This window comes from Nothoprocta perdicaria, unplaced genomic scaffold, assembly GCF_003342845.1.
Source record: "Nothoprocta perdicaria isolate Ctin4 unplaced genomic scaffold, notPer1 scaffold_147, whole genome shotgun sequence".
NCBI lineage: Eukaryota > Metazoa > Chordata > Aves > Tinamiformes > Tinamidae > Nothoprocta > Nothoprocta perdicaria.
The window spans coordinates 955929-978507 of NW_020454616.1; the positions used below are offsets into that span (position 1 = coordinate 955929).

The window sequence follows — 22579 nt, forward strand, 5'->3', positions numbered from 1 at the left end:
CAGAGAGGCATCCCCAGGCCAGCATCTGCAAGCCTGCCTGCCCCACTGTATTGCATTCAGTTAAAAAGAAAAAGTTTTGATTAAATAAGGAACATGGCTTTTTTTTTTTAATACTCCCTCATTCTTTTATGTTGCTGTCATTACATGTTTAATTGCTGTTTCCTCCAGTTGGACAAAGCACATGAACAAAAACAATAGGTTCTTGTGTTTACTTTTTTGTTTGCTTTCTGTAGCTATTCTGTGAAAATGTTTCATTCTTTTTAAAAATCTTGCTTCTAGTTCTCTTTTTAGCTTTTTGTGACTAGTGTTTATCTTCTCTCATTTGTCTAATACTAAAAGGTAACACTAGGTCTTCACATAAAAATAAAACTTTTTTAAAAAAGCTAAAGGTACTGTACGTTGCTTATTTTTAAAAATTTCTATGCAAGTCATAGTTTAGGATTCTGTGTTTTTTGTCTCAATCATAGCCATTTTAGTTAAATGCTAAAAGATTTAACCAATTTTCTTAGATAGCTGAAGGACCCAAAATTCCCTCAACTAATACAAAGTTGTTAAAAACTTCACTAACATTACAGCCTATCCTGTTGAGGTTGTGCCTGTGCTCAGCACCATCTGGCTCACAGCAAGGTGAAGAAATGCCACAAGGGGCAGATGCAAGATAATCTCTTCTCCCCCAACCCTCCCTCCTGACCTGCATGCTCCCCATGAAGCCCTCACCCTAATCCCAAGAAGTCACAGACTGAATTAATCTTTCAAGCAGAAGGCTTCTAAATATTGTTGCTGTTATTATTATTATTATTGTTAACAGCTGTTTTAGCTTTTGTTTTCCAATGAACCATTCGATTCTTCTTTGAAGCTTTCAAAGTGCATTGTCTCAGCGTCCTGTAGCACTGAACCTGATGGCCTAATTGTGGATCCCGTGCAAAAGTACTTCCTCTTATCAGCTTCAAATTTCCTGTCTTTCTGCACATAATTGAATTCCTTCGCCTTGCATGAGGACCACAAGCCCAGAATCTCCACATCTACAACTTCTCTCCGTCACACGGGTCTTTTTTGTTCTGTTATTTGGTTCCTTATTAGTATGGATCGTACCTATGACCTCTTTCTGTCCTCAAAAGAGTTTCTTGGTTTTTATAGTCTCATTGCACTTGTCTAAGCCTTTTAAATAAAGAATGCAGAAAATTCAAACACAGTGTTCAGGAAAGATTTGAAAGATTTACAGCATCCCAACAAATTGAAACTAACTGATTATAGGTGACTATTAAAGTGGAACATCAGCACTGTACAAACAGGGTCATGAAGGTAGCTCCCTCTCTCCTCATTCAGACTGTAGTTCTGCAGTGTGTAACTTCGCCCAGCACTCTCAAAGCCTGGCATCTATCTGTCTTCAGACATCCAAAAAAGGAGGTTCCACCTCTGAAAATCTGTTTATTTAGCTGCCTACTCATGTGCCTAGAAATCTACCTTAAAGGCTTATTTTTTTAAAGATTTAGGGAAACGGGATACATTACAATGAGAATGAGACAGAAGTCCCTTGGGCAGTACAGCACTTAGAGTTATTTGCCCAACTAAAAGCTCACTATTTTCTTAAAACCAAAAGAGAACAGATAAAAAGATAGTGAGCCTTATTTTGTCTAGGGCGCAAGTTAAAGTATGTTACCTGCTGTTAAGAACCCTTGATCTACCAATGCTTCTGCTTCCGTACTTTCTAACGTGCTGAAATCCCATGAATGCCTACAAGAAATTGAGGAAGCTCAGAAGCGGAAAGGTCATATGGGAGGGGAAGGGCAGCTCTTCGACACAACTTGGCCAGTTGTTTGTTTGAAGAAGCCGGTCTGCTCTTAAAAGAGAAGCCGAGCTACGGACTTGCAGGTCGGATCACCTCGGTGAGCCATCCTTTTCTGGAAAAAATTGCTGTTCTCCGCCTCTGAAGGCGACTGTCCCACAGGGCAGGACGAGAGAGGCAAGACGGATCCCTGCCGGTGCTGCGGGGAGTGCAGTCTTGAGGAGCACAGGCTCAGCAGACTTTTCAATTTCAGCCAAAACCATGGAAATCATAAGACTCTGGATGAGCTTTCCATATCAGTAAGTAAGAGAGACTTTCTGGGAACTGATTTGATTTGGCTAGATAGAAGACGCTGGTATCCAAGACAAAGCTAATAGCTTTCTCTCCGCTGTTCCCAGTTTCCTAGGCAAGGCTGAGGGAGCAGTGAGAACTTCACAGCTCTTTCCTGGCTCCTTAGCACTGCCAGGAAAACGTCTGGGAGAAGGTGCTGAAGTTTAGGAGGTAGTGAGGAAGCCTTCTGGGGAAAGGAGAGCATGGAAAATAGAGAGGATCAAAAAAATAGAAAGGATGTAGATGCTAGGGAATGAGCCAGAAACTGTGAGGACCTGGGGAATATATCAGTCAGATGTGGCTATTAAAGAGCTTTGTATATATGGCAGCATCTCACAAATCAGGAGAACATAATGCCAGCTACAACCGGAGAGAAAAGATAAGCTCACAAAAGGGAATTCAGCAAAACCCGGAAGGTAGCAGATAAAGGAGTTTAACTGTAAGTATTCAGACAAATGTAACAAGCTTAGAAAAGCAATCAGAATATTCTGCCATGGAGGATTGTTTCAATAGCAATCGAGAATAGGGAAATGTTGTGGAATAACGTTTTGTCTACTGCAGTCTGTCCAGGAAAGGCTGCCTTGCGGAGCAGCAAGCAGGGCTCGTCTTCACCGTCTCCCAACACAACCTCGAAGGGTCCCACTGGTGCGAAGGGGCCCGTGGTGACTTTGCAGCTGGGTTCCCCCCAGTTACAGTCAGCGATGTGGCTGCAGTGAGACCCTGCTGGGACCCCAGCTTAAGCACGGGTAGCTGGCACAGAGACAGAGTGCACTGGTGTGTACTAACCTCAGCGCTGGCACTAGCTTCTGTAGGCAGGAGCAGGCTGTGTACCAGCAAGAAAAGGCATGGCCTGTGTGCATGCTCATGGTCTGCAGAAACTGCCTGAGGAAGCAGCGATGGATGCGGGAAGGTGAAGAGGAAAAACGGATATAATGGATGAGTGGATGTTTTATAACCGTAGAAAGAAAGAGTCACACCAAAAATAACTGAAAAAGACACAAGGAAAGGAAAGGAAGTGTGTGAACAAAGAATGCAAAAGAAAAAATACATAAACATAAGAAAGAGATGAGGTTAAAAGGTACGGTTTTGGAGTGGGCAAAGATGAAAAATGAATATTACATGTACAGTGAGGCAGATGTGACAACAGACCGATTAAACACCTGATGGTTTTTTTCCATGCATAGGATACCCATCAGGTTGGGACAGAAAATGTTAGCCAAAAGGGATATGAAGCAGCAATATGTTTTTCCAGCCGAGTGCCATCTGTAGCCTATGTTGAAAATTTCTTTCTTCTGTACTTGAAGCTTATTAACAGTTTAATATATGATATTATTGTTGATGACACTGTGGACACGGGGCTTTAATGAATCAATAGATTTATTTCATCTTTAACTAATTTGAACCTCTAATCCTCTTGTTTGTGCAAAGTCTTCTTCCTTTAGGTCAAAGTATTAAATAGGCTCAAGAAGTAAATGAGGAAAACATACCAGAAACCCTGTGGGGAACATTTAAATTAAAGTTTTCTAATAGGCAAATCAAATTAGTGTTGTGATCACAGTGTCTTCCCCTCCCCCATCAACAACACTATGAGTAAAACTGTGGGAATAAATAGCTGAAAAAGGAAGGGATTTGGGTTTTCTTTTAGTTTATTTGTCCTTGTATTGCACTTTGAAAGCATGTTATTGTAAAAAAATAAAACACACAACCCAAAATGTCAGCCTGCAGCTCTTTCCCCATCTCTCGTGGCTGCTGTGTGCCTGGGTTGGTGAGGGGGTCTGACCTTTTTTACTGATGTAGATTTTACTGGTGCAAACCCTTATGCAGACAGAATCTTGCTGATATAAATGTCTTCCACCAGCTTAACATATTTCAGTTAATGAGTCAGAATACACTTTGATATCAGTAAAAAAGGCTCCTCCTGGGGGGAGGATTGCTTCTTTACTGATAGAATGTAGATAAGTGCTGAACTTCTCTCTTCCCATGCTTAGCCTTCAATAAATCAAACCTATATCTAGTACAGCTCATCTAGAAATAGTACAGCTTCTTGTCGTCACCTTTTTGACTGTTAGTCCACCTCGGCATTCTTCATTTGATTGTGTTCTCATCACAAAGGGTATACACATATGCTCATCAGAAGGGGTATTTCAGAAAAGCAAGTTTTATTTCGGTTGATAGGAAGCACAGGATCAAACGCCACTGATCTTTAAAGGAAAAGAAAGAAAACGGACTCAAAAATTTGAAGCTAACAAATAGTTTATAGCTGCCCAAGACGCTTGTATTTAATATTGAGGAAGCAGTGACTTTCTGGCCTCCAGTGGTGAACCTCCTAGACAGACAGACACAAAAGGAATCAAGTTCAAAATGAAGTCTTAATGCCGTGAGCTTCTTGTGAATACTACAATAACATTCTGGCAGACTGGGCTCCCTTGGCTCTCATACTTGCAGCAATTTGAATGTCTCTTTTGGTTTAGCATGATGCTTGGCAAGTTTCCCAATCTTACATTATCTGGGAAAGGAAAATGAGAGACGCTGGTAAGTTCAGGGAGCTTTTTGAAGACGCTCCTTCACCAGTTTGTGCACAGCAAAACAGTCGGCTGTGCAGGTGTCGGGACTGCAGCTACCTTGCAAAGGCTCTGGCTGACCTGCATCCAGGCACCAGGAGGCATGTGTGTGGTGCCAGCACAGCATGTGTGTGGTGTAAGAACCTAGATGGAAGATTAGATAGCAAATCAGACAGAATTCTGTGTGTGATTTCCTGGGTTTGTCTCAACTTAGAGCGGCAACAGTTAATTATAGAAGGCTCTGAAGGCAGCTCCTGGATGGCCTGTGCCACTTAGACGTGAGGTTCCAGCCCGGAGCTGCCAGCCGAGCGTCACCGCTGGGGCAGGACACGGCTCTGGAGACCAACCTGACGGAAGCATCTCTGGTGCCTTCCCCCACAGGGGTGGCAGTGACAGAGAGCAGAGGTCTGGGGGAGAAGAAGCCGCAGGGTGACAGCAATAGCAGGACCCTGGGGCGGAGGGAATCAGGGTGGGCACCCGTCGTCATTTGCGGAGTTCCGCAAGTTCTTTGTGGTCATCCCTCGAGCTGAGTGCAGGGCTTTCTTGCGGATTGAGTGCCTCTCTCTCTGCCATGCATGACTCCTCCTGTTCTGAGAATCACTTTCTCTGGATCTTAAGGGCAGATTAGTATTTTAATGAAATTCTTGTGGCTACTTTGAAGTGAAGAGGCAAGGCAGATTGGCCTTTCAGTAGTGCAGGAGTCAGGGTGCAAGTTGCTGTGGCAGCAAAGACAGCACCTTACGACCTCTCGTGTGCAACCAAATCCATCATTTGTGCCCTGCTAGTACCTCAAGGTATGTTTGCATGGCCCCATGTAGTGCTGCACAGAGATACCTGGGCTTACTCTAGACAGTATTTGCACTAACTTCACAGCAGTGCAAGCCCAGTGCAAGCTCAGATCTCTTCTTCCCTCCAGATCATTGCTTTCTGCCCTGTAGGTTCACTTGCACAAAAAAAAAAAAAAAAAAAAAAAAAAAAGGATATGTCCAAGTTTAGGCTACACATTTAACTTATATGAGTTTTGATCTGCCGTTTCAGAGCTGTAAAGTCTTATTTATTTTAGACTGCGGGAAAGGTTTCAAGCACCAATTTAATAGGTACCGCATTTATTTTTTCTTGGCTGATATTACTGATTTCATTTAGTTACGAAGTTTTTCTTCTGGGGATGCTGAAATCCTGCATGAGTGAGTTTCAGCTCACTTGTAACACCAACACATCAAGTAATTAACGGTCTTTCCTGCTGAAGTTAATGGCCTTCTCCTTCCTAGCAACCTTAGTTCAAGGTCACCACGACGGATTTTAATACTTCATGAATTTGCATCTCATTTTCTGCCCACAGAAACTGTTCATTAAAAGATCCAATTTCCAGTGACATTCTCCCTTTCAAAGGACGTCGACAGGAAATATAAATGCTCAGCCTTTTGTGAGCGATCTGCAAGGACATGCAGGCTTATATATATATATATAAAAAAAAGAAAAAAGTCAGTTAAGCAAATCCTTTAGTTTCACTGTTTTGAGTGACTGGCCAGAGGAATGCAGGCTGTGCTGCATTTCAGCTGTTCCCGAGGATGTGTGTGCATAACCTGTTGGCGGTGGTACTTGCAGCTCCAGTGGTAGCTACGTGGCTGCACTCAGGTTGTCACCATTCCCGAGCAGAACCGGCCCCTGCCACTCTCAGGAGCAATGAGCACTAAATAAAACAGAGAGGGAACCGTTGTTTCTGAGGATTGGCACTCATAACGCCTGCTTTTTGCCAAAAAAAGAGAGATTCTAGGTCACCTCAGCTCCCCCTGCCAAGTTCCCAGCAGATGTTGGGTTGTAGGGAACTGCATGACTCGCTGCAGCAAGTGGTGCCAATGTCTGATACACAGCAGCGTGGAGACTTCGGCCTTGTGAGATGCCTGATGGATAGGAGAAAAACCCCATGCCTAAAACACCAGCACACCTCTTTGGGTATACATCTCGTCACCAAAATATGAAAAAAAACCTCACCACTACCTTAAAGTTTTGACATTGTTTTTTTAAAATCATACTGGTGGCCAAGGTATCTCTCTTTCACAGTAAAACTCACTCAGAGTGCACCGTAAATGCGCAGACACAGATCAGTGCTGAACATCTGGTTAGAATAAATTACAGTCTTATTTTGCAAATAAAAGTTCCTAGGGTCTACATGACAATGTCTGGCCAGCATAACTATCTCATGGGGAAAAAATCACATCCCTAGTCTAGAAAGATAACTATGCTGGCATGATTCCCCTCCCCGCTAGCCTTACGTAGACTTGCACCCAGAGTCTTCTTGCCAGTTGAGCACACGTTGCTTGGGAGGTACTTCAGCCTCGCTGGCAGAAGTCTCTTGACTGTGAGGCTGCACCTGGAGTATTGGGGGGAGTTCTGCGCTCTCCAGGACAAGAGGGATATGGAGCTTCTAGAGAGGGTCCAACGGAGGGCAACCAAGATGATTAAGGGATTGGAACATCTCTCGTATGAGGAGAGACTGAGTGAGTTGGGCTTGTTCAGCTTGGAGAAGAGAAGGCTGAGAGGGGATCTGATCAATATGTATAAGTTCATGAAGGGAGAATGTAGTCAGGAAGGGGCCAAACTGTTCTCAGTGGTGGCCAGTGACAGGACAAGGGGTAATGGGGGTAAGCTGCAACACAGGCAGTTCCATCTCCATGTGAGGAGGAACTTCTTTCCTGTGAGGGTGACAGAGCCCTGGCACAGGCTGCCCAGGGAGGCTGTGGAGTCTCCTTCTCTGGAGATCTTCCAAACCCGCCTGGATGCCGCCCTGTGCCCCGTGCTCTGGATGTCCCTGCTGGAGCAGGGGCTTGGACGTGATGATCTCTAGAGGTCCCTTCCAACCTCAACCATCCTGTGATTCTGTGACTGGCACAAACTTCGTCTCAACCCGGGGAGCTGGCCAGAGCAGTGATACCAGCAAACCCACTGAAGTAGAGAATAACCCTTGTGCTCCTGCTACTGGTCTCCAACATATTTCAGGTCTAAAACATCTTTCTGATAGGAAACACACAGGATTTGTGCCCTTTCTTGCATAAGTAATAGATTATTTCTTAATGTGGAGGAATTAAAATGTATGTGTGGGTAGAGATGTGTTTCTTTCAAACATCCCCGTGGTTCTTGCTTTTCTCATGCAGGTTGCCTGCTGTTTCTTCTGGTGTTGGCTTTGGGGGTGGAGGGACAGAGATTATTTGCTTTTTATTAAGTCTTCATATTTGACTTTTGCATGGCAGCATGTGAGTAAATCTAACAGTCGGAGTTAATGGATTACAATTGCCTATGCAAATTAAGAAGCAATTTGAATAACAAACCAAAGTCCTCCAGTCTGTTTTTGAATCTCCTTTTTACACCCTGACTTTTCCTTGTTTTTTTTCATATGGTCTCTTTTTGCTCTTATCTAATAAAATCTCCCAAAGGGCTTTCTGGATGAACACAAAACTTGAGGATTACCCAGCCAAACCTAAGAGCCCCCATGGAGGAAGGCTCGAAGCCACCCCGGAGTAAGAGCGGGGAGTCTGTTTGTTGTGGCAGCAGGCAGTTTTCACCTGCACTATTTAGACAGTTGATTTATCTAGATTTCCATGTGCCTCAGTCTACGCAGATTGTCCTAGTTCCTGTCCCAGCTCTTTCATGTCTCCCTTGCCTTGTGGTTTTGTGAAAACTGCACAGAAGAGAAAGGACAAGGAGGAGGAGTGAACCAAAAAAGAAAAAAACCCACACACCCTGTCTTTGGAGCAGATGCAGAGCAGGAACTTCCTTCTTTTTTAAAAAAAAAATCCCATTATCACTGTACTGTAAAAGATGAGAGCATGGAGCAAGCCATCTAGAGGCCTTGAGGAACATTGCAAAGTGGAAGGGACTTTGAAAGCAGCTCAGAAGAGCATTGAGAGCAGTGATACGGGCAGCCTCACTGCTCTGGGTGCAGGGGGACCTCGCTGTGCCACCCGGCTGCCTCCCTGCAAGGACACGGCTGCCTCCTCTCTAGCCAGCCAGGGCACATGGAGCTCATGTAGGAAGCAGACAGCAAAAGAAATGACAAAAATTGCAACTGCTCCTCTTCCTCAAATAAAGCTTTTAAACCTGGGCAAAAACACTTTGGTGGTTGATGACGTGGAAGCTACCAGAGCAATCATGTGCCTGTGTTTCCCAGGTGGTCTCTGGTAGAACCATAACTGCTCAGGACTTTTTTATTTTTTTAATTTGTCTCAACATTCTTTTTCTTTTTGCTTTGCTTATTGGTTAAATTGCAAATACCTTATCATAAGGTTAAGGTTGTTGTTTCATTCCCCTTGTAAGTCAGTTGATTGTCACAAGATTTAAAAAAGCTGAAGGCCTCCTTCAAGAAGTCATGTGAGGAATGTGTGGCATTTCTGAAGAAGGTGCCAGTGGCATTGCATAAACTTTTCACAGAGTTTGCTGCGAAAGCCCAGATTTGGCTTGTGCCAGCCTGGGACGCAAAGCCGACAGTTGCAGTTTGCTTTTGCTGTTGCTCCTATTGCTCAAGGCTGAGTGCAGGTCAGTCAAGCCAAAGGCATTTGGACTGGGACTTCACGTCCAGACAATAAACAAGAAGGGGATCAAGCGTTTCCCTGAGAGCTGTTAAAACAAGAAGCAGCAAAGAAAAAAAAAAAAAAAAAAAGAAATACAAAACAGCGTGACCGGTCCCTCGTGGTTCAGCTGATGGGACAACCTGCTCAGACTAGCTCGATTTCACCCCGCGCATTCACGTGCTCTGCCTTTCCTGGCAGAGGCCACTCCAAGCAAGCCCTTCTCTAGCAGACTGTCGGCCTTCCTCGCCCTCAGGCAGTAACCTGCGCCTCAAGTCCTTTCGTAGCACGGTGGAATATGTTTATGAATACAAATATTAATCTCTGCAGAAGCGATGTGTTGATGACAAAAGTGATGCCGAAGAGATTTGAACAGTTCTACAAGCAGCTACTTTCAGTTCCCATTTCTCAGACTGTTACATGATTTAACTCCTTGCAGTGGCCCATGTGTGGCAGACGCTGTCAGCTGGAATACACAGGGAATGAACGTGGTGCTGCATGTGTTCATATTTTCCTGTATTACCAAAATACCAGTTGCAAACAGATTTTTAAATTAGGTGGCCTGTTTGCAGTGTAGGGCATTCAAAGTGAAGGTCAATTGCTAGCACGAACGAGAAATCAGTTATGAGGTTCTGAAAAAAAAAGAGAGAAACCCTCCAGTGTCATCTTCCAGTCTGTTTTGTCTTCATTTTAAAGTCACCCTAAAGATTTGACAGTGGTCCTAATACATCTCTCTCCTTCTCAAATTAGGTCATTATAAGAGTGACATATAAGAGTAAAAGATTTTACTTCATTTATAGCAGCATAGAAGTTCAGTTAGCAACCCTTGCTGTCTTTTCCAAAGTGATCCAGAAATCTCTATGAGTATTTGCTAAGTTTACCCACGTATGTCAATTCTTGAAAATCAAATGGATCAACTTGACCAGAAGAAGAAGGTGGCTAAAAGCCAAATGGTCCCTGGTAGAAATGGGATTCTTGAAAATGCATGTGCAGGCACTTACACAACTGTGTTACATTCATTTCCACATGCGAATTATGTGGGTAATGTGGGAAGTTCAGATTAAGATTCCTAAATATTGAGGTAAATAAATAGCAAGTTAGATTGAATAGGATTATCAGAAAAGAAAAGAAAAGAAAAGAAAAGAAAGGAAAGGAAAGGAAAGGAAAGGAAAGGAAAGGAAAGGAAAGGAAAGGAAAAGAAAAGAAAAGAAAAGAAAAGAAAAGAAAAGAAAAGAAAAGAAAAGAAAAGAAAAGNAGAAAAGAAAAGAAAAGAAAAGAAAAGAAAAGAAAAGAAAAGAAAAGAAAAGAAAAGAAAAGAAAAGAAAAGAAAAGAAAAGAAAAGAAAAGAAACTCTGAAAATCCCTGAAAAAGAAAATTGTGGAGGATTGAATAGAGCAGCTTGGCTGTATTGTTTGAACATTGCGGATTTTGTCCAGAGGCCTTCCTGCCTTCTTTCTCTTATTAATTATAATATTGCTCCCTCAGAAGTGGCACCATTAAATACCACCAGTGAGTTGCTACAGTGACATTACAGCTGTTAAACTGATGCCAGAAAAACCTCATTTTGGTGTGGGCCTTTCCAGGAATAAGAAAACAAGGCAGCCTCCACTAGGTCTGGGCTTTTGCATGTTGCAGAGCCACGTCTAACTGAATTAAGTAGAGACGCCAAGAGTAAATTGCTGAAACATTTCTCATGCTGACTTGGTTTTACAAGAATGCAGCCTACCCTGAACACTGTATGGATTTCCAAGCAAGCTGCATGATCAATACCTTACTAGTCACATGTTTAAGGAGACTGGCTTGATCATTCTCCACAGTCTAGGTTTATTCTTCATGACCCGCCGAACTTGGGAGGAAATCTGTCTGCCAACAGATTCAGGTCTCCAGGAGAGTGAGCAGAAATAATCGTGCTTGTTACTACAACCACAAAGATTTATATATTTCTAAGCATATGCCTCAGTTTTCATGAATAAATCTAACCATGATTAGTCCCTGCTTCTTGGACGTCTCTGAGTGCCACAGTTAGTCAGCCTTAGGCAGACAATATTCCCATTGATTTCAGATCACACAGATTTTAATGAGAGCCTGATCAGAATAGGACCTGCAAAATATGCTCCTGGGATCACAGGCTCACAAGAACAAGTACCTGAAGAAATTTATAGCAAGGACAAGGGAGAAAGAAGTTAGGTAAGACCACTTTGATGAGCGGCAATTTTGTCCAAAGTCAGAAACCTTACATCTCACTGGAGAAACAAATGTGTATGCAGCCAGTGCTTAGTGTATTAGCTGCAGATCTGGGATTAGCACACGGTGAAAATGCAGAATTCGGAATAGACCCATCACTACTACAGGTAAAGAGGAGGACATGGAGCCCTCTGCCTGGGGCTACGATGTGTGGGATGGAGCTTTACCCAGGTGGGTTCCCTGGCACTGGGCAGCAGAGCCTGGGGGCGCTGACACGTTCACTTCCTCCACATGAAAGTGGGATAAATTGCACCTGGCTCCACGGCCAGCCCAGCAGCAGCGCTGCAGGGCATTAAAAGACATCGGCCCCTCTGGAGATACTGACCTCGTGAAAGGCCACAGCCCGGCGCAGTGTGGTCAGTCAGGGTCCAAGCTGCCCTTATCTGCATGTGCTCCGGTTTGCATACAGGACCCATAAACTTTTCAGGGAAAGAACAGCTACAGACCGATCTGTTTCTTTTTATATATATTCCAGGAACTTACCTCCTAAGCTGCAAGATGACATTTTAATGAGGTTTCACAGCATAGAAAACATAGGACGATTTAACCAGCTCTTTGCCTCCCCAGACTGCCTCTGAAAGGAGTTACCACTCAGGAAAGGGAGCTTTTATGAGAATTTAGGTGGCCGATATTGAGGCAGGGGTGAGTGAGAGGCACTCAGCTGCAAAGTCTTGGCACAGGCGCTGGCAGCCTCCCCCCGCGTGGCAGATGGGGAGGCCGTGTCCCTGGGACCCGTGTCTTCAAAAGCCTCGCGCTGCTGTTTTTGCTTGTTTGCTTTGGAGTCACCGGGAGGGCAGCATGAAGTGGCCGCAAGGCAATTCCCGCTCGGCAAAATGGAAGTCGCGCAAGGCTCTTCATTCAGTACAATGTGGCTCAAGAGGATATCCTGTCAAACCAATGATAACGAGGGAAATAAAGTCACTTCCTCACCAGCTGTTTGATTCAGGTAGAAGAAGGAAGTCCTTGCTTCCTCGTGTTTGCTCTGCCCACCACCCCCGCAGCAATAAATGCAGAGCGCGGCGCTGCGGCTGGATTTCCCCTTTGCGCCTGCAGTGAGGAGCGTCCATAGCATGGACGCGTCGCTGGGCTCGGCATATGGGAAGCATTTAGTCCGCCGCAGCCTGGAAGTTACGCCCTGCCTCTCAAGCAGGGAGGAAGGCTGAGTTGCAAAAGTACCGAGACTAAATAAGCTTGGCTCGATCTGTAAGCAACACATGTTCACATAATTAAAGATGGCTTCTTTTTTTTTGTAATTTCTTCAGACAAGAGCTGCCAGATTTAGGCCGGAGAGGAGCAGTGTGTTTCCTGGCCTGGCTCCGTGTGCTGTTGCACCTCCAAATCCTCCCGCCGAGACCACCTCCCCTTTTGCCCTAGCTGGGATCCTTGGAAATCCAAGTGCCGCCAGTCAGGAATATTACGTTGCTCACCACATACTGCATCACTGCAGCGCAGCCTTTGCTGCTTGCAATTCATTGGGCGAGAGGAGTAGCTAGGGGTGCTCCGGGGGCCTCCTTCCCATGTAGGTGCTGCCTGCTAAGGGCAGCTTAGGCAGAGCATCTTTCCCTGCACCGCTGCCACCTTTCTTGCTTTACACGAGCATCCACACTAAATGTAGAGACTAGAACAGCAACAAACTGAACTGACTAAATAAAAGCATCCACGGAAATTGGCTTTTAAGAAAAATGGAAAACTAAACTATTAAAGAATTAACCCTAGAGTTGAATGGAGAGTTCTTTCCCACATAATTTCTAACTGCTCTGATGTAGTTTTACATCCAGGATGTAACTTTGCATTAAATTTTCAATAGATCGGTTTTAAAACAGAAGCCTTTCCCTGTTTTCCTTCCAACTGTGTTAACATCTCCAGAAGGGATACCCCTACAAGAACTTGCCTGTTCCATGCCTGGACCGTGCTGTGGGGACCGTTGCTTTCATTATAAGAGCTACTTTTCAGAGGATTTCAGATGTTTCAGGCAATTTGGCTAATCTTACTTGTTTTAGCCCAGATTCTCTTATTTAAACAGAACTGCTTTTGGTGACAGAAACCCAGTGACAAATACATGGGCTTGCAGGAGGAGACAAACCGTATGGAACGGTCCAGATTTCTATTTAGGGTTCTCTTTGTGTTAAAATAGTTTTCAGTAATGGGTCATGCTTCCCTCCCCCTTCTCCTTGTTTTAGTACATAAAATGGACATGTGTTTATTTAAAACAGGTTTGAAACTTAAACAAATAGTGACAGGCTGTTCAAACAAGCTTCGGAAATAGGCCTAATCAGGATGTTTGAGAAGGGGAGGGCAAAGAACCATAAAGAGCTACTTGTAATATATAGCACAGGCCCCATTAGGTTGGGTTCGTGTTATTGTTGTAATAATCTCAGACCAAAATAAAAGCCTGCGAGCTGCAGATCCTCTGCTCGCATTCCTCTCCCGAGCGTGGGTTACGCTGGGCTTTTGTGCTGCCCACAGGCCTTGCGGTGCCCCTCAGCCCGTCCTCACGGGCACCGAGCAGCAGTCCTGGATTCGGCAGCAGCCCTGGATTCGGCAGGAGCTGAACTGCTTCCTGAGCGGCTGGGCTGGACGCTGCCAAGCCAGGGTAGGAGGGAGGCAGCGGGCGCCTTCCCTTGGCCTTCCCCTTGCTCGCTGTCCTGCAGCCCACAGAGAGAAACCCTTAAAAATCTAACATTGAAAGGCTTTCACGTGACTTGCATTTCCACGACATTTTTTTTTCATTTCCTCCCTTTTCCACTCTGAATAATATCAAAAAGTGTTGAACTTTAGCCTTGCTGTGTTTTTACAAGGCCTGATCTTGAACTCCCTATACGGACAAAACTCTCATCGAAGTCAGCGAGCCTGCGCTGGCAACAGCAGGATTTAGCCCAGTCTGTAACGTTTTAGGATATTGTGTTACTTCATAGCCTTAAGGAGAAATAAAAGCAGCTTTCCAAAGAACTGCACAGCAACCTGTGTATGCTCCTCAGCCCTGTAACAGCACAGCCAAATATTAAGGCCAGAGTTTGCAAAAGTCTGTTTCAAAAACAAGCTAAGTGAGAGTTGCCAAATGCTCTCGGAAACAAATAGTTTGCATTAAGATATTCCCCCCGAAGTTAAGCTGCTTTCACTTAAGAATATACCTTTCAAAAGTCAAGTTTGAAAGAGACTGCCTGGAGGAACTAGCAATAAGAAATAAAAGATATTGGAAGGAAGATATGTTTTCATGGACAGTCTTTTGGCCAGATCGTACAACTGTTCTCCTCTTGGCACACTCGCTCATACCCACCAGATGCATCAATGGTATTTAAAGACAGACGTCTTTGGAAGTAAACACATTTTATTTGAGTTGGGCTCCATGAACGAGAGTCAGAGCAGTAAAATGTTGAAAACCTTACGCGCCCTCTCGTGGTGAAAGCCCCAGTGCTCTTCCTACGAGAACGCTCTTGCTCCATGGGCGCTGTTTCCCAGGTTTTCCTTGGCAGTTTGGGAGCAGAGCTGGACTGTCACATTTGGGGTGCTGTCCCTCCGTGAGCACACGTTTCCCAACCTCTGCCTTGAGCTGGATGCCCCAGGGGAATCCATTCGACAAGATGGTCACAAGGGAAAACAGCCTTTTTCAAGGCTGGGAAACTGTGGTTCGACCAGCATGTTGATGCAGCTTGATCTAGGGCCAGACCACTGCTACACCCGGGGCAAAACATGTTTATCAGGAGCGCGGGACCAAGGTGTCCCTGTTTTGGTGACAGTGGTCATGCACCTGCAGAGGTGCAACACCAGTCTGCACCCTACCAGCCTTAGCTGGTGTGGAGGAAACATCTGAGCAGCACGTTTAGGTGTCTGAAACCACCTCTAGGAAACAAGATAAATAATCCCTTATTTTCAGGGTGACTGATTCACAATATGGACCGCTGAGTCCAAGGGAAGCTCAAGGTTTGGAGAAGGAAGTTCCTTTAAGCTCCTTTTGATTATATGTGTTTGCAAACATACATTCAGGAACCAGAACGAAGGCACTTACATGTCAAAATGCTGTGCCGGAGGCTGGGCATACCTAAGGCCCTGCACAAAACCTTTACTTCCAAGTCCCCGTTTTAAGAGCTTTGCTGCTCTTCTGCTGGAGCGTTGGTGGGTGACTGCTGCGCACCAGGAAAATCCCTCTCCTTAACGTTGTTTGATAGTTTTTTAGATTCTGTAACAAAAAAAAAGAAAAGTCTATGTATTGCTAACCGTGTGCTGCAGTGCAAATCCTGTGGCCCCCTGTATATCCTCACTGTTGCGATTCTGATATTCCCTCATTTCCCTTTCCAGGATGCCTTCGTGGAGTTGTACGGCAACAGTATGCGGCCTTTGTTCGATTTCTCCTGGATCTCTCTGAAGACTATCCTAAGCCTGGTTCTGGTGGGAGCTTGCATCACTCTTGGCGCTTATTTCGGACATAAGTAGAGGCACCCAGTTTATCGTGGATTACAAAAGTCTTTCAAAACAGCAAAATAATATTTTTTTTTTCTGTAGCACAATGATATTTTATGAGCAGAACAACTTCCTGGCTAGAGATTAAATCAGCTATTACTGCCAAAGGAAATATCATTTATTTTTACATCGCAGGAAAATTATTTATTAAAAGATATTTAGTTTAACCTGCTATTTTCAGAAACTCCGCTACTTGTATCTGTCGTCACATCACGTTGTTGTTAACTTCAGTGAGCCCTGAAGTTCTTTTTTTAATCAATTAATGCAGCTGACTGGATTATTTTATCTCTGGAGAGCAAATATACTGACAAAGACACTTAGGAAGGCAGTTACTTGAGCTGCTAAAGGCTGTGTAATTTTTGTTGGTTTTCCTTGCCTTTTTTTTTTTTTTTTTTTTTTTTTTTTTTTTGATGGCTTGGAGGGATCTGAAAGGAAAAAAAAAAGAAAAGGAAAAAGGTCAGTGTGAACGTAGTTCAAACCCTGTCCTGCTGGCAAGAACTGACACGAGTAAATGATTCAACATGGTACATACATTGGGTCAAAACGGCGACCTCTCAAAGGCCAGTTGGCTCTCCCGGCAGGATAACCGCTTGGAATGGGATTGCCTATGCCTTGTGAACACACGTTTTCAAGATACCGGCTGCGCCGTCACGTCATGTTCACAACAGCACCGTCCCATACCCTCATACACAGCAACGCCAACACTCGCCTTTCATTTTATTCTTAATAGAAGCGTGAAGCTAAATCCATGGGGTCTGCCGGCAGCCGCCCTTCCAGTGGTTCTTCTCCGTGGTGGAACCTTCCTGCAGCTATGGGCACGGAAGCAGCGGGAGAGGCGGAGCAGCCGCCCTGGCTGCAGCGAGGCCTGCGCGCCGCGGAGAGCCCCATCCCATTGGCCTCGAAGCCCGGGAAACTGCGGGAGAGGCAGGAAGCAGAGCCGACCTCCGCCGAGCGACGGATTAGCTCCAGCTTAGCCTTGCTTTTCAAACTGGACACCAAAATCAAGATTCATCAATTTCATGACAAAAATAATAAAAAAAAAAAGAAAAGAAATAAATAATAGAGATCTATCCTCCAGCCCCTCACCCTGGAAGCTGTTTCAGCTGGTAGCTTCCTCAGACTGTCTGCGGAAGGAAGGAAGGAAGGAAGGAAGGAAGGAAGGAAGGAAGGAAGGAAGGAAGGAAGGAAGGAAGAAAGGAAGGAAGGAAGGAAGGAAGGAAGGAAGGAAGGAAGGAGGATGAAGAACCTCTCGAGACGCTACTCCCGGACAGAGGCTTCTCCACCGCCTCCGGCGCTGGGAGCGCGGCTCCGGAGCGCGGCTCGCCGCTGCGGGGGCCGAGCAGCACACCCGCCTGCGGCACCTCGCCCAGTGCAGGGGGGCTTTCCACGCGCCCCGAGGGGCGGCACGGGCGGCTCCGGCGCACGGGAACTGCCACCGGCAAAGACCTCGGCCAAGCGTTCCTGCTTTTTCCTGTGAAACTTTGGAAACCTGGGGTTTGTGGTTAAATGGACAGCCAGAGGGAAAAAAAGAATAAAAAATCTGAAAACAGGTTATAAAAGCTCTGGATGAAACGTACTATACATAAATGCTAGAAGGGTGAAAAAGATATAGCGAATAAACTGTAGGTGGGTCCTCAAGATTTTAGTTGGATAACTTTGTGGCATTATATGCAAAATATCTCCATTAACTTGGGAATGTAATATGTTCAATGTTAACGCTGTAGTTGATGTTGTGTCTTCAAAGCTGCTTTTTTATTTGTTTATTTTTTTTAAGAGTTGTACATCTCAGCATTTGTACTGCTATTTAGTTGTGGCACCTACACTTTGTATAAGCAAAGATGGAGTGAGCTTTACATTTCAAATTTGGAAACTTTTTAAATTTTAAAGAAACATGTAAGGGAAATGTTTCGAGGCACACAAAAATGTGATCTAAACTATGCTTGCTAAAAAACAAAAAGTATAGAGAAGAAAAAAAACAGCATGAAAAGAAAAGCTCCTGCAATGTGTTTAGAGAGCTGCAGTTAAAAATGGGCACGCTCATGCAGGATACTTACGAAAACTATTTGAAATGGGAGGAACTGAATTTTGTGGATTGAGTGTGGGCTTTATTTTTTTAGCTACGAAGCTGAATTTGAAGTCGATTTCAAAACCAGTATTGGCTGGTATGGAGCTAATATTTCATTTCACAATCTAGTCTTTGTTCCAATTTGTGCCCATGCGCCCATTAAAGTTCATGAACTATTAGACCTCAAATTGTTTCAATATTGTTTATTTTATTAAAGGTTTACATTGTCAAAAATATTAAAAGAGTAACTATTGATTCCTGTGCTGCTATACTACCAAGATAATTTGAATGGGGTTTATTTTTAATATCTTCCAATGGCAAAAGATTTTTAAAGCTGCTTTAGAAATAATATGAAGAAGACACATGATACACATTTACGTAAATATTGACAAATTTGTGTTCTGTTGTGTCTACGCACTGGACTTCCCAGTGCATCAGTTAATACCAAGCAAAAAGAAGAGTCATGATGACTGTTGCTGATTTTATTTTATTAAACATCTAACAGACTTTTTCCCATCCTGACTGCAGAATAGTTACAGTATTGTGGCTGCGTTAGCTATAATGATAGTTGATAATACATTTATTAAGAAACATATTAGAAACATTGAATGTATATAAAAACTTGGACTTCTTTAATAAAATCCTCTCCTTTCACTCCTTCATTTCTTTTGCAATAATTCCTGCCTCTCCTGTTCTTCATCATACTTTCACACAGACTTTTTTTCCCTCCACGAAATCTCTTGTAGACTTCCATGCTCCTAAGCCTGCGCTTCAGCAAAAACCCTTTCTCTGTCCCCGCCTGTGACAGGTAGCAGTAACTGGCTGCTGCGAGCGGATCGAAGCTGTAAAAGCAGCAACTACCTAACACGAGAGAGCCACGTCTGGAGTTGATTAGATGTGGAAGACCAGAGGACCACAAAGGAAGAGGTCAAGAAGTGGAGGGAGCAAAAAGGTCAGGGAAACATCTCCCATGTCCAAGGTGACTGCTGCATGGGGTATCTCTCATCCTTTCCCCAGAAAAAAGGATGGTGTGAGCACAGAGTGAAGGATTACACGGACCATCCCCTCCAATGCACACACAATCATTCTTTACAATAAAGCTTTGTTAGCTCTAAAGGCAGTCGTCTGCAAAGCAGAAAATTCCTATGAGTTTAGGAAAAACACTCGATTTTGCTATATTCAGTGTATTCGCCATTAGTTCATTTTCACCTCATTTGTTAAGAAAACAACGAAGGAACATATTTTGCTTCTGAAAGGAAATCCTGTAAGATCACCTCTTACTTGTTACAGGTATTAGCTTAAGAGTTAATGGGGAAAAAAAAAAGATAAAATAAAAACAAGAAAGCCCCAAATTGTTCAAGTTGAATATTCTGAAATCAGAGCTGACACAGAGGACATTTCATAAAGGACCAGGTATTGGATCCAGCAGTGGAGAAATGGGGCCGTGGGGTGAAAGGGAGCAGATAAGGCAGGGGGCTGGAAGATACCGAGAATGAAACTGGCATGTTAAAAAATCTCAAGTTTCGTAAGATGCAGGAGTTCACCCAAGATGATTTGAAAACAACATCTAACTATAACCAGCTGCAAATTTGTGTGTAACTACGTGACTTCAATTATTCAAAAATGTCAATTATATTTTTTAGACATTGTTACATTGTCTGATCAATCAGTCTAAAAGTTCCTTGCTTTCCTGTTGTGGTTTGGGATTTCCCAGCCTCATTAGTGTTGCACTGATAAAGAACCATTAGGAAAGACAAAAAAAAAAGAAAGCCTAAAGCGTCTTTGAACACAGAAGAGCCAAGGAGGGGTTGGGCTGCCACAGCTGAGAGCGTATGGACCCAGTATGCCCAAACCTTGCATCCTCATCCTCCCCAGCCGTGCCAGTGGGAGTCAGGGCTCAGTGTGCAGGGCTGCATGCCTTGACTCTGAAGCATGACGCTGTGCTTAGCTGCGCATCTGCGCTCAGTTTCACAAGCCTAAAAATCCTTTTGATTAAAAACACAGTGCAGTAGCACGCCTAAAGCCTGTCTTTATTTTCTCTCTCTCTCTCTCTCTCTTTTTACACAAGCCAGCAATATGTTTCATTTGTATTATGAGTTAATGGCTCAGTACTCTATGAAAAGATAAGCATCTTTGATTTATGAGTATAAAATTCTTTTTCATCACAAAAAACCCCAGTTTCTCGCTATCTCTTTCAAACAAGGCTAAGTAAAAGGAAGCCAAAAGAGCTGATTTAATCAGCATTTGTTTTAAAACACACTCCTATACTAAGAGTTAATATAGCTTCATTCCACAATGAAATCCTTTTCACCAATTTATACAGCATTAAGAATTACATGCAAAAAACTATATATTTTTATAATTTAAATAGCATATTTTTTCTTTTCCTTCTGAATATTTGAATTTTAATTATCACCAGCATAAATGTACATAAGCAGGTATCGTTTATCCAGTACCATTGGATGATGTATGTATGGTAATGTAGTTTGCCAGTCTATCATCATTTAATATGATTATGTTGTTCTTTGTCTTTAAAATGTTATAAGAACATGCTGCCATTAAACTTTCCGTGTCTGTCTAGTTAATATTGTGAAGAAATAATAAAGCACACTGTGAGTTACCTGTTTTGCATTTGAATTGCTTAGGCATCCTTGATAAAGATCTACTTAAGCGCTGCTTAAGCACTACTCAAGAGTTTAATCCTATAGATAAAAAGTAATCTTTCCTTCCTGATCATGCTATTGACACATTTTGCTCTGCGTGAACATCTTCAAGCTACAGTGACTCTGTAGAAGTACTGCTGGCCCACCTGATTCTTTTTTGTTCTGAATTGAAATATTACGATGAAGGTATATTTATTTTATTTATAATTTAATTTATAATTTTTATTTTATTTATAATGAAAATTTGTGATGTTTGTAAAGGCATAGATGCTAGAACTTTGGGAACACGGCCAATTCTCAGATATCCTTAAAAGGAAAAGAAAAAAAAACTTTCTAATCTTCTCAATAGCAGAGAGGCTTTTTAAAAATAAATAAATTAGTAACTTGCACCTTTAACATTTATGCAACAGAAACTCATACCATTTTAAATGTATGATTTAATATGTTATATTTTTCAAGCTAAAATCAAAAAACAATTGAAGATATGATTTAGGTCATAAGATGGTAGGTGGAGACTTTCACTCATACCAGGTTTGTCTTAAGCTTAAGGGCTCTAAGCAGCAGCATAATTATAACATTCACTTTTGGGGCTTAACTTTACCAGCTAGTCTCCATGGGCTTCACATAAAGTCATTGGAGAAGGAGGTCTTGAGGGGGTGAAATTAAGAATAGCTAGAGCTGGTTCTTGGTGTGCCTGGACCATCAAGACAGAAGCTGGAAGCGCTCTGTCTCTGCTTTGACTACTGGGAGACTGATCAAAATGAGGTGATCAAGGTTTGATAGTGTAACTACCCCTCCCAGCACCCTGTCACCCAAACTGCTCAGGGCAGTGTGTTTCCAGGCCAGCACCTCAGCTGAGCTTATTTAAAGAGCATAGTTTAGTCTAAGCTTCTCTTTTATGATAGCTCAGGCTCCCAGGAATCACAGATTGAGCAAGTTGGTCAGCTCCTACCTCACCTTTTCCAGGTCAGTTTTCCAAGTATTGTGGGTTCCAAAGGAGACGTTGAGAAAAGTCACATCTAAACGGAGGCTTGCTACACTCAATACTTGGAAGATAACTAGTAAGGGCTTTCTATAAATGCAGTTTAAGTTGTAAACTAACTCCCTGTGGAAAAAGCACCAATGCTGCTGGCAGCAAAAGGGCAGGACTTAGTTTCCATCCAAGCCCTTTAGTTCTGCGACCTCGTTTCTTCTTTGCCTGGAGCCCCCAAGAGACCAGTCAGCATCACGGATGTGGAGGGGACCAAAAATGTTTCTGTACTGATTCTGTATGATGAAAACCTCCAGAAACAATCACAGTCAAAGACCCAACATTCCCCCGTGTTTCTCAGAGGCCTCTGTGCATCAAGATACAATAACCCAGGTTTGATAACCTGCTGCTGTGTGACATACAGCAGAGAGGTGTAACATACACTTCAGGACCTGAAACATCTCATCACAGAGCTTAGCTTACTGCATCTCATGGAAATCAAATGCAAGTATTGAAAACATCCAAAATGGCTCTCTAAAAACTCCAAAGGATAAAAATGCAAGTCAGTAAAAACCATCAGCATCCAATTTCTTCAGGATTTCTCAGTCTTCAGGTATACTCCTTGTCATCCTTCCACATATTTAAAAGTGTTTCTAGAGAAGTTTGGCCACCAGAAAACGATATGTCTTTATTTGAGTTAGAAACTTCGAAATCACCTAACTCAAAGTCACGGTCATGCAGCCAAAAGCATGCAGCTGAAGCAGTACTGATGCAAAGTTTTTTTCAAGGTAGGTAACTTTTAAACTGAAAAGTTAGTCAATTTAACTATTTGGAGTCAGTCTAACTATTGGCGTATATGCCTTACTTGGGCACTTTCATGAGGCTTAAACTTCTCTCCACCTGCGCAGTCCCATAATAAGGAGATTCTCAGTTTATCCAG

General features: G+C 43.3%; 1 protein-coding gene across 1 annotated transcript in view; it reads left to right on the plus strand.

Annotated features, from left to right (window-relative positions):
* The window catches only part of BCL2 (BCL2, apoptosis regulator), an 87151-nt gene extending 70827 nt beyond the window's left edge, over positions 1-16324 (plus strand). Inside the window, exon 2 of the mRNA XM_026034558.1 lies at positions 15780-16324. Coding sequence (XP_025890343.1) covers positions 15780-15914 — 135 coding nt within the window. The 3' untranslated portion in view covers positions 15915-16324. The remainder of the gene's footprint in view (positions 1-15779) is intronic.
* Positions 16325-22579: the final 6255 nt, after the last annotated feature.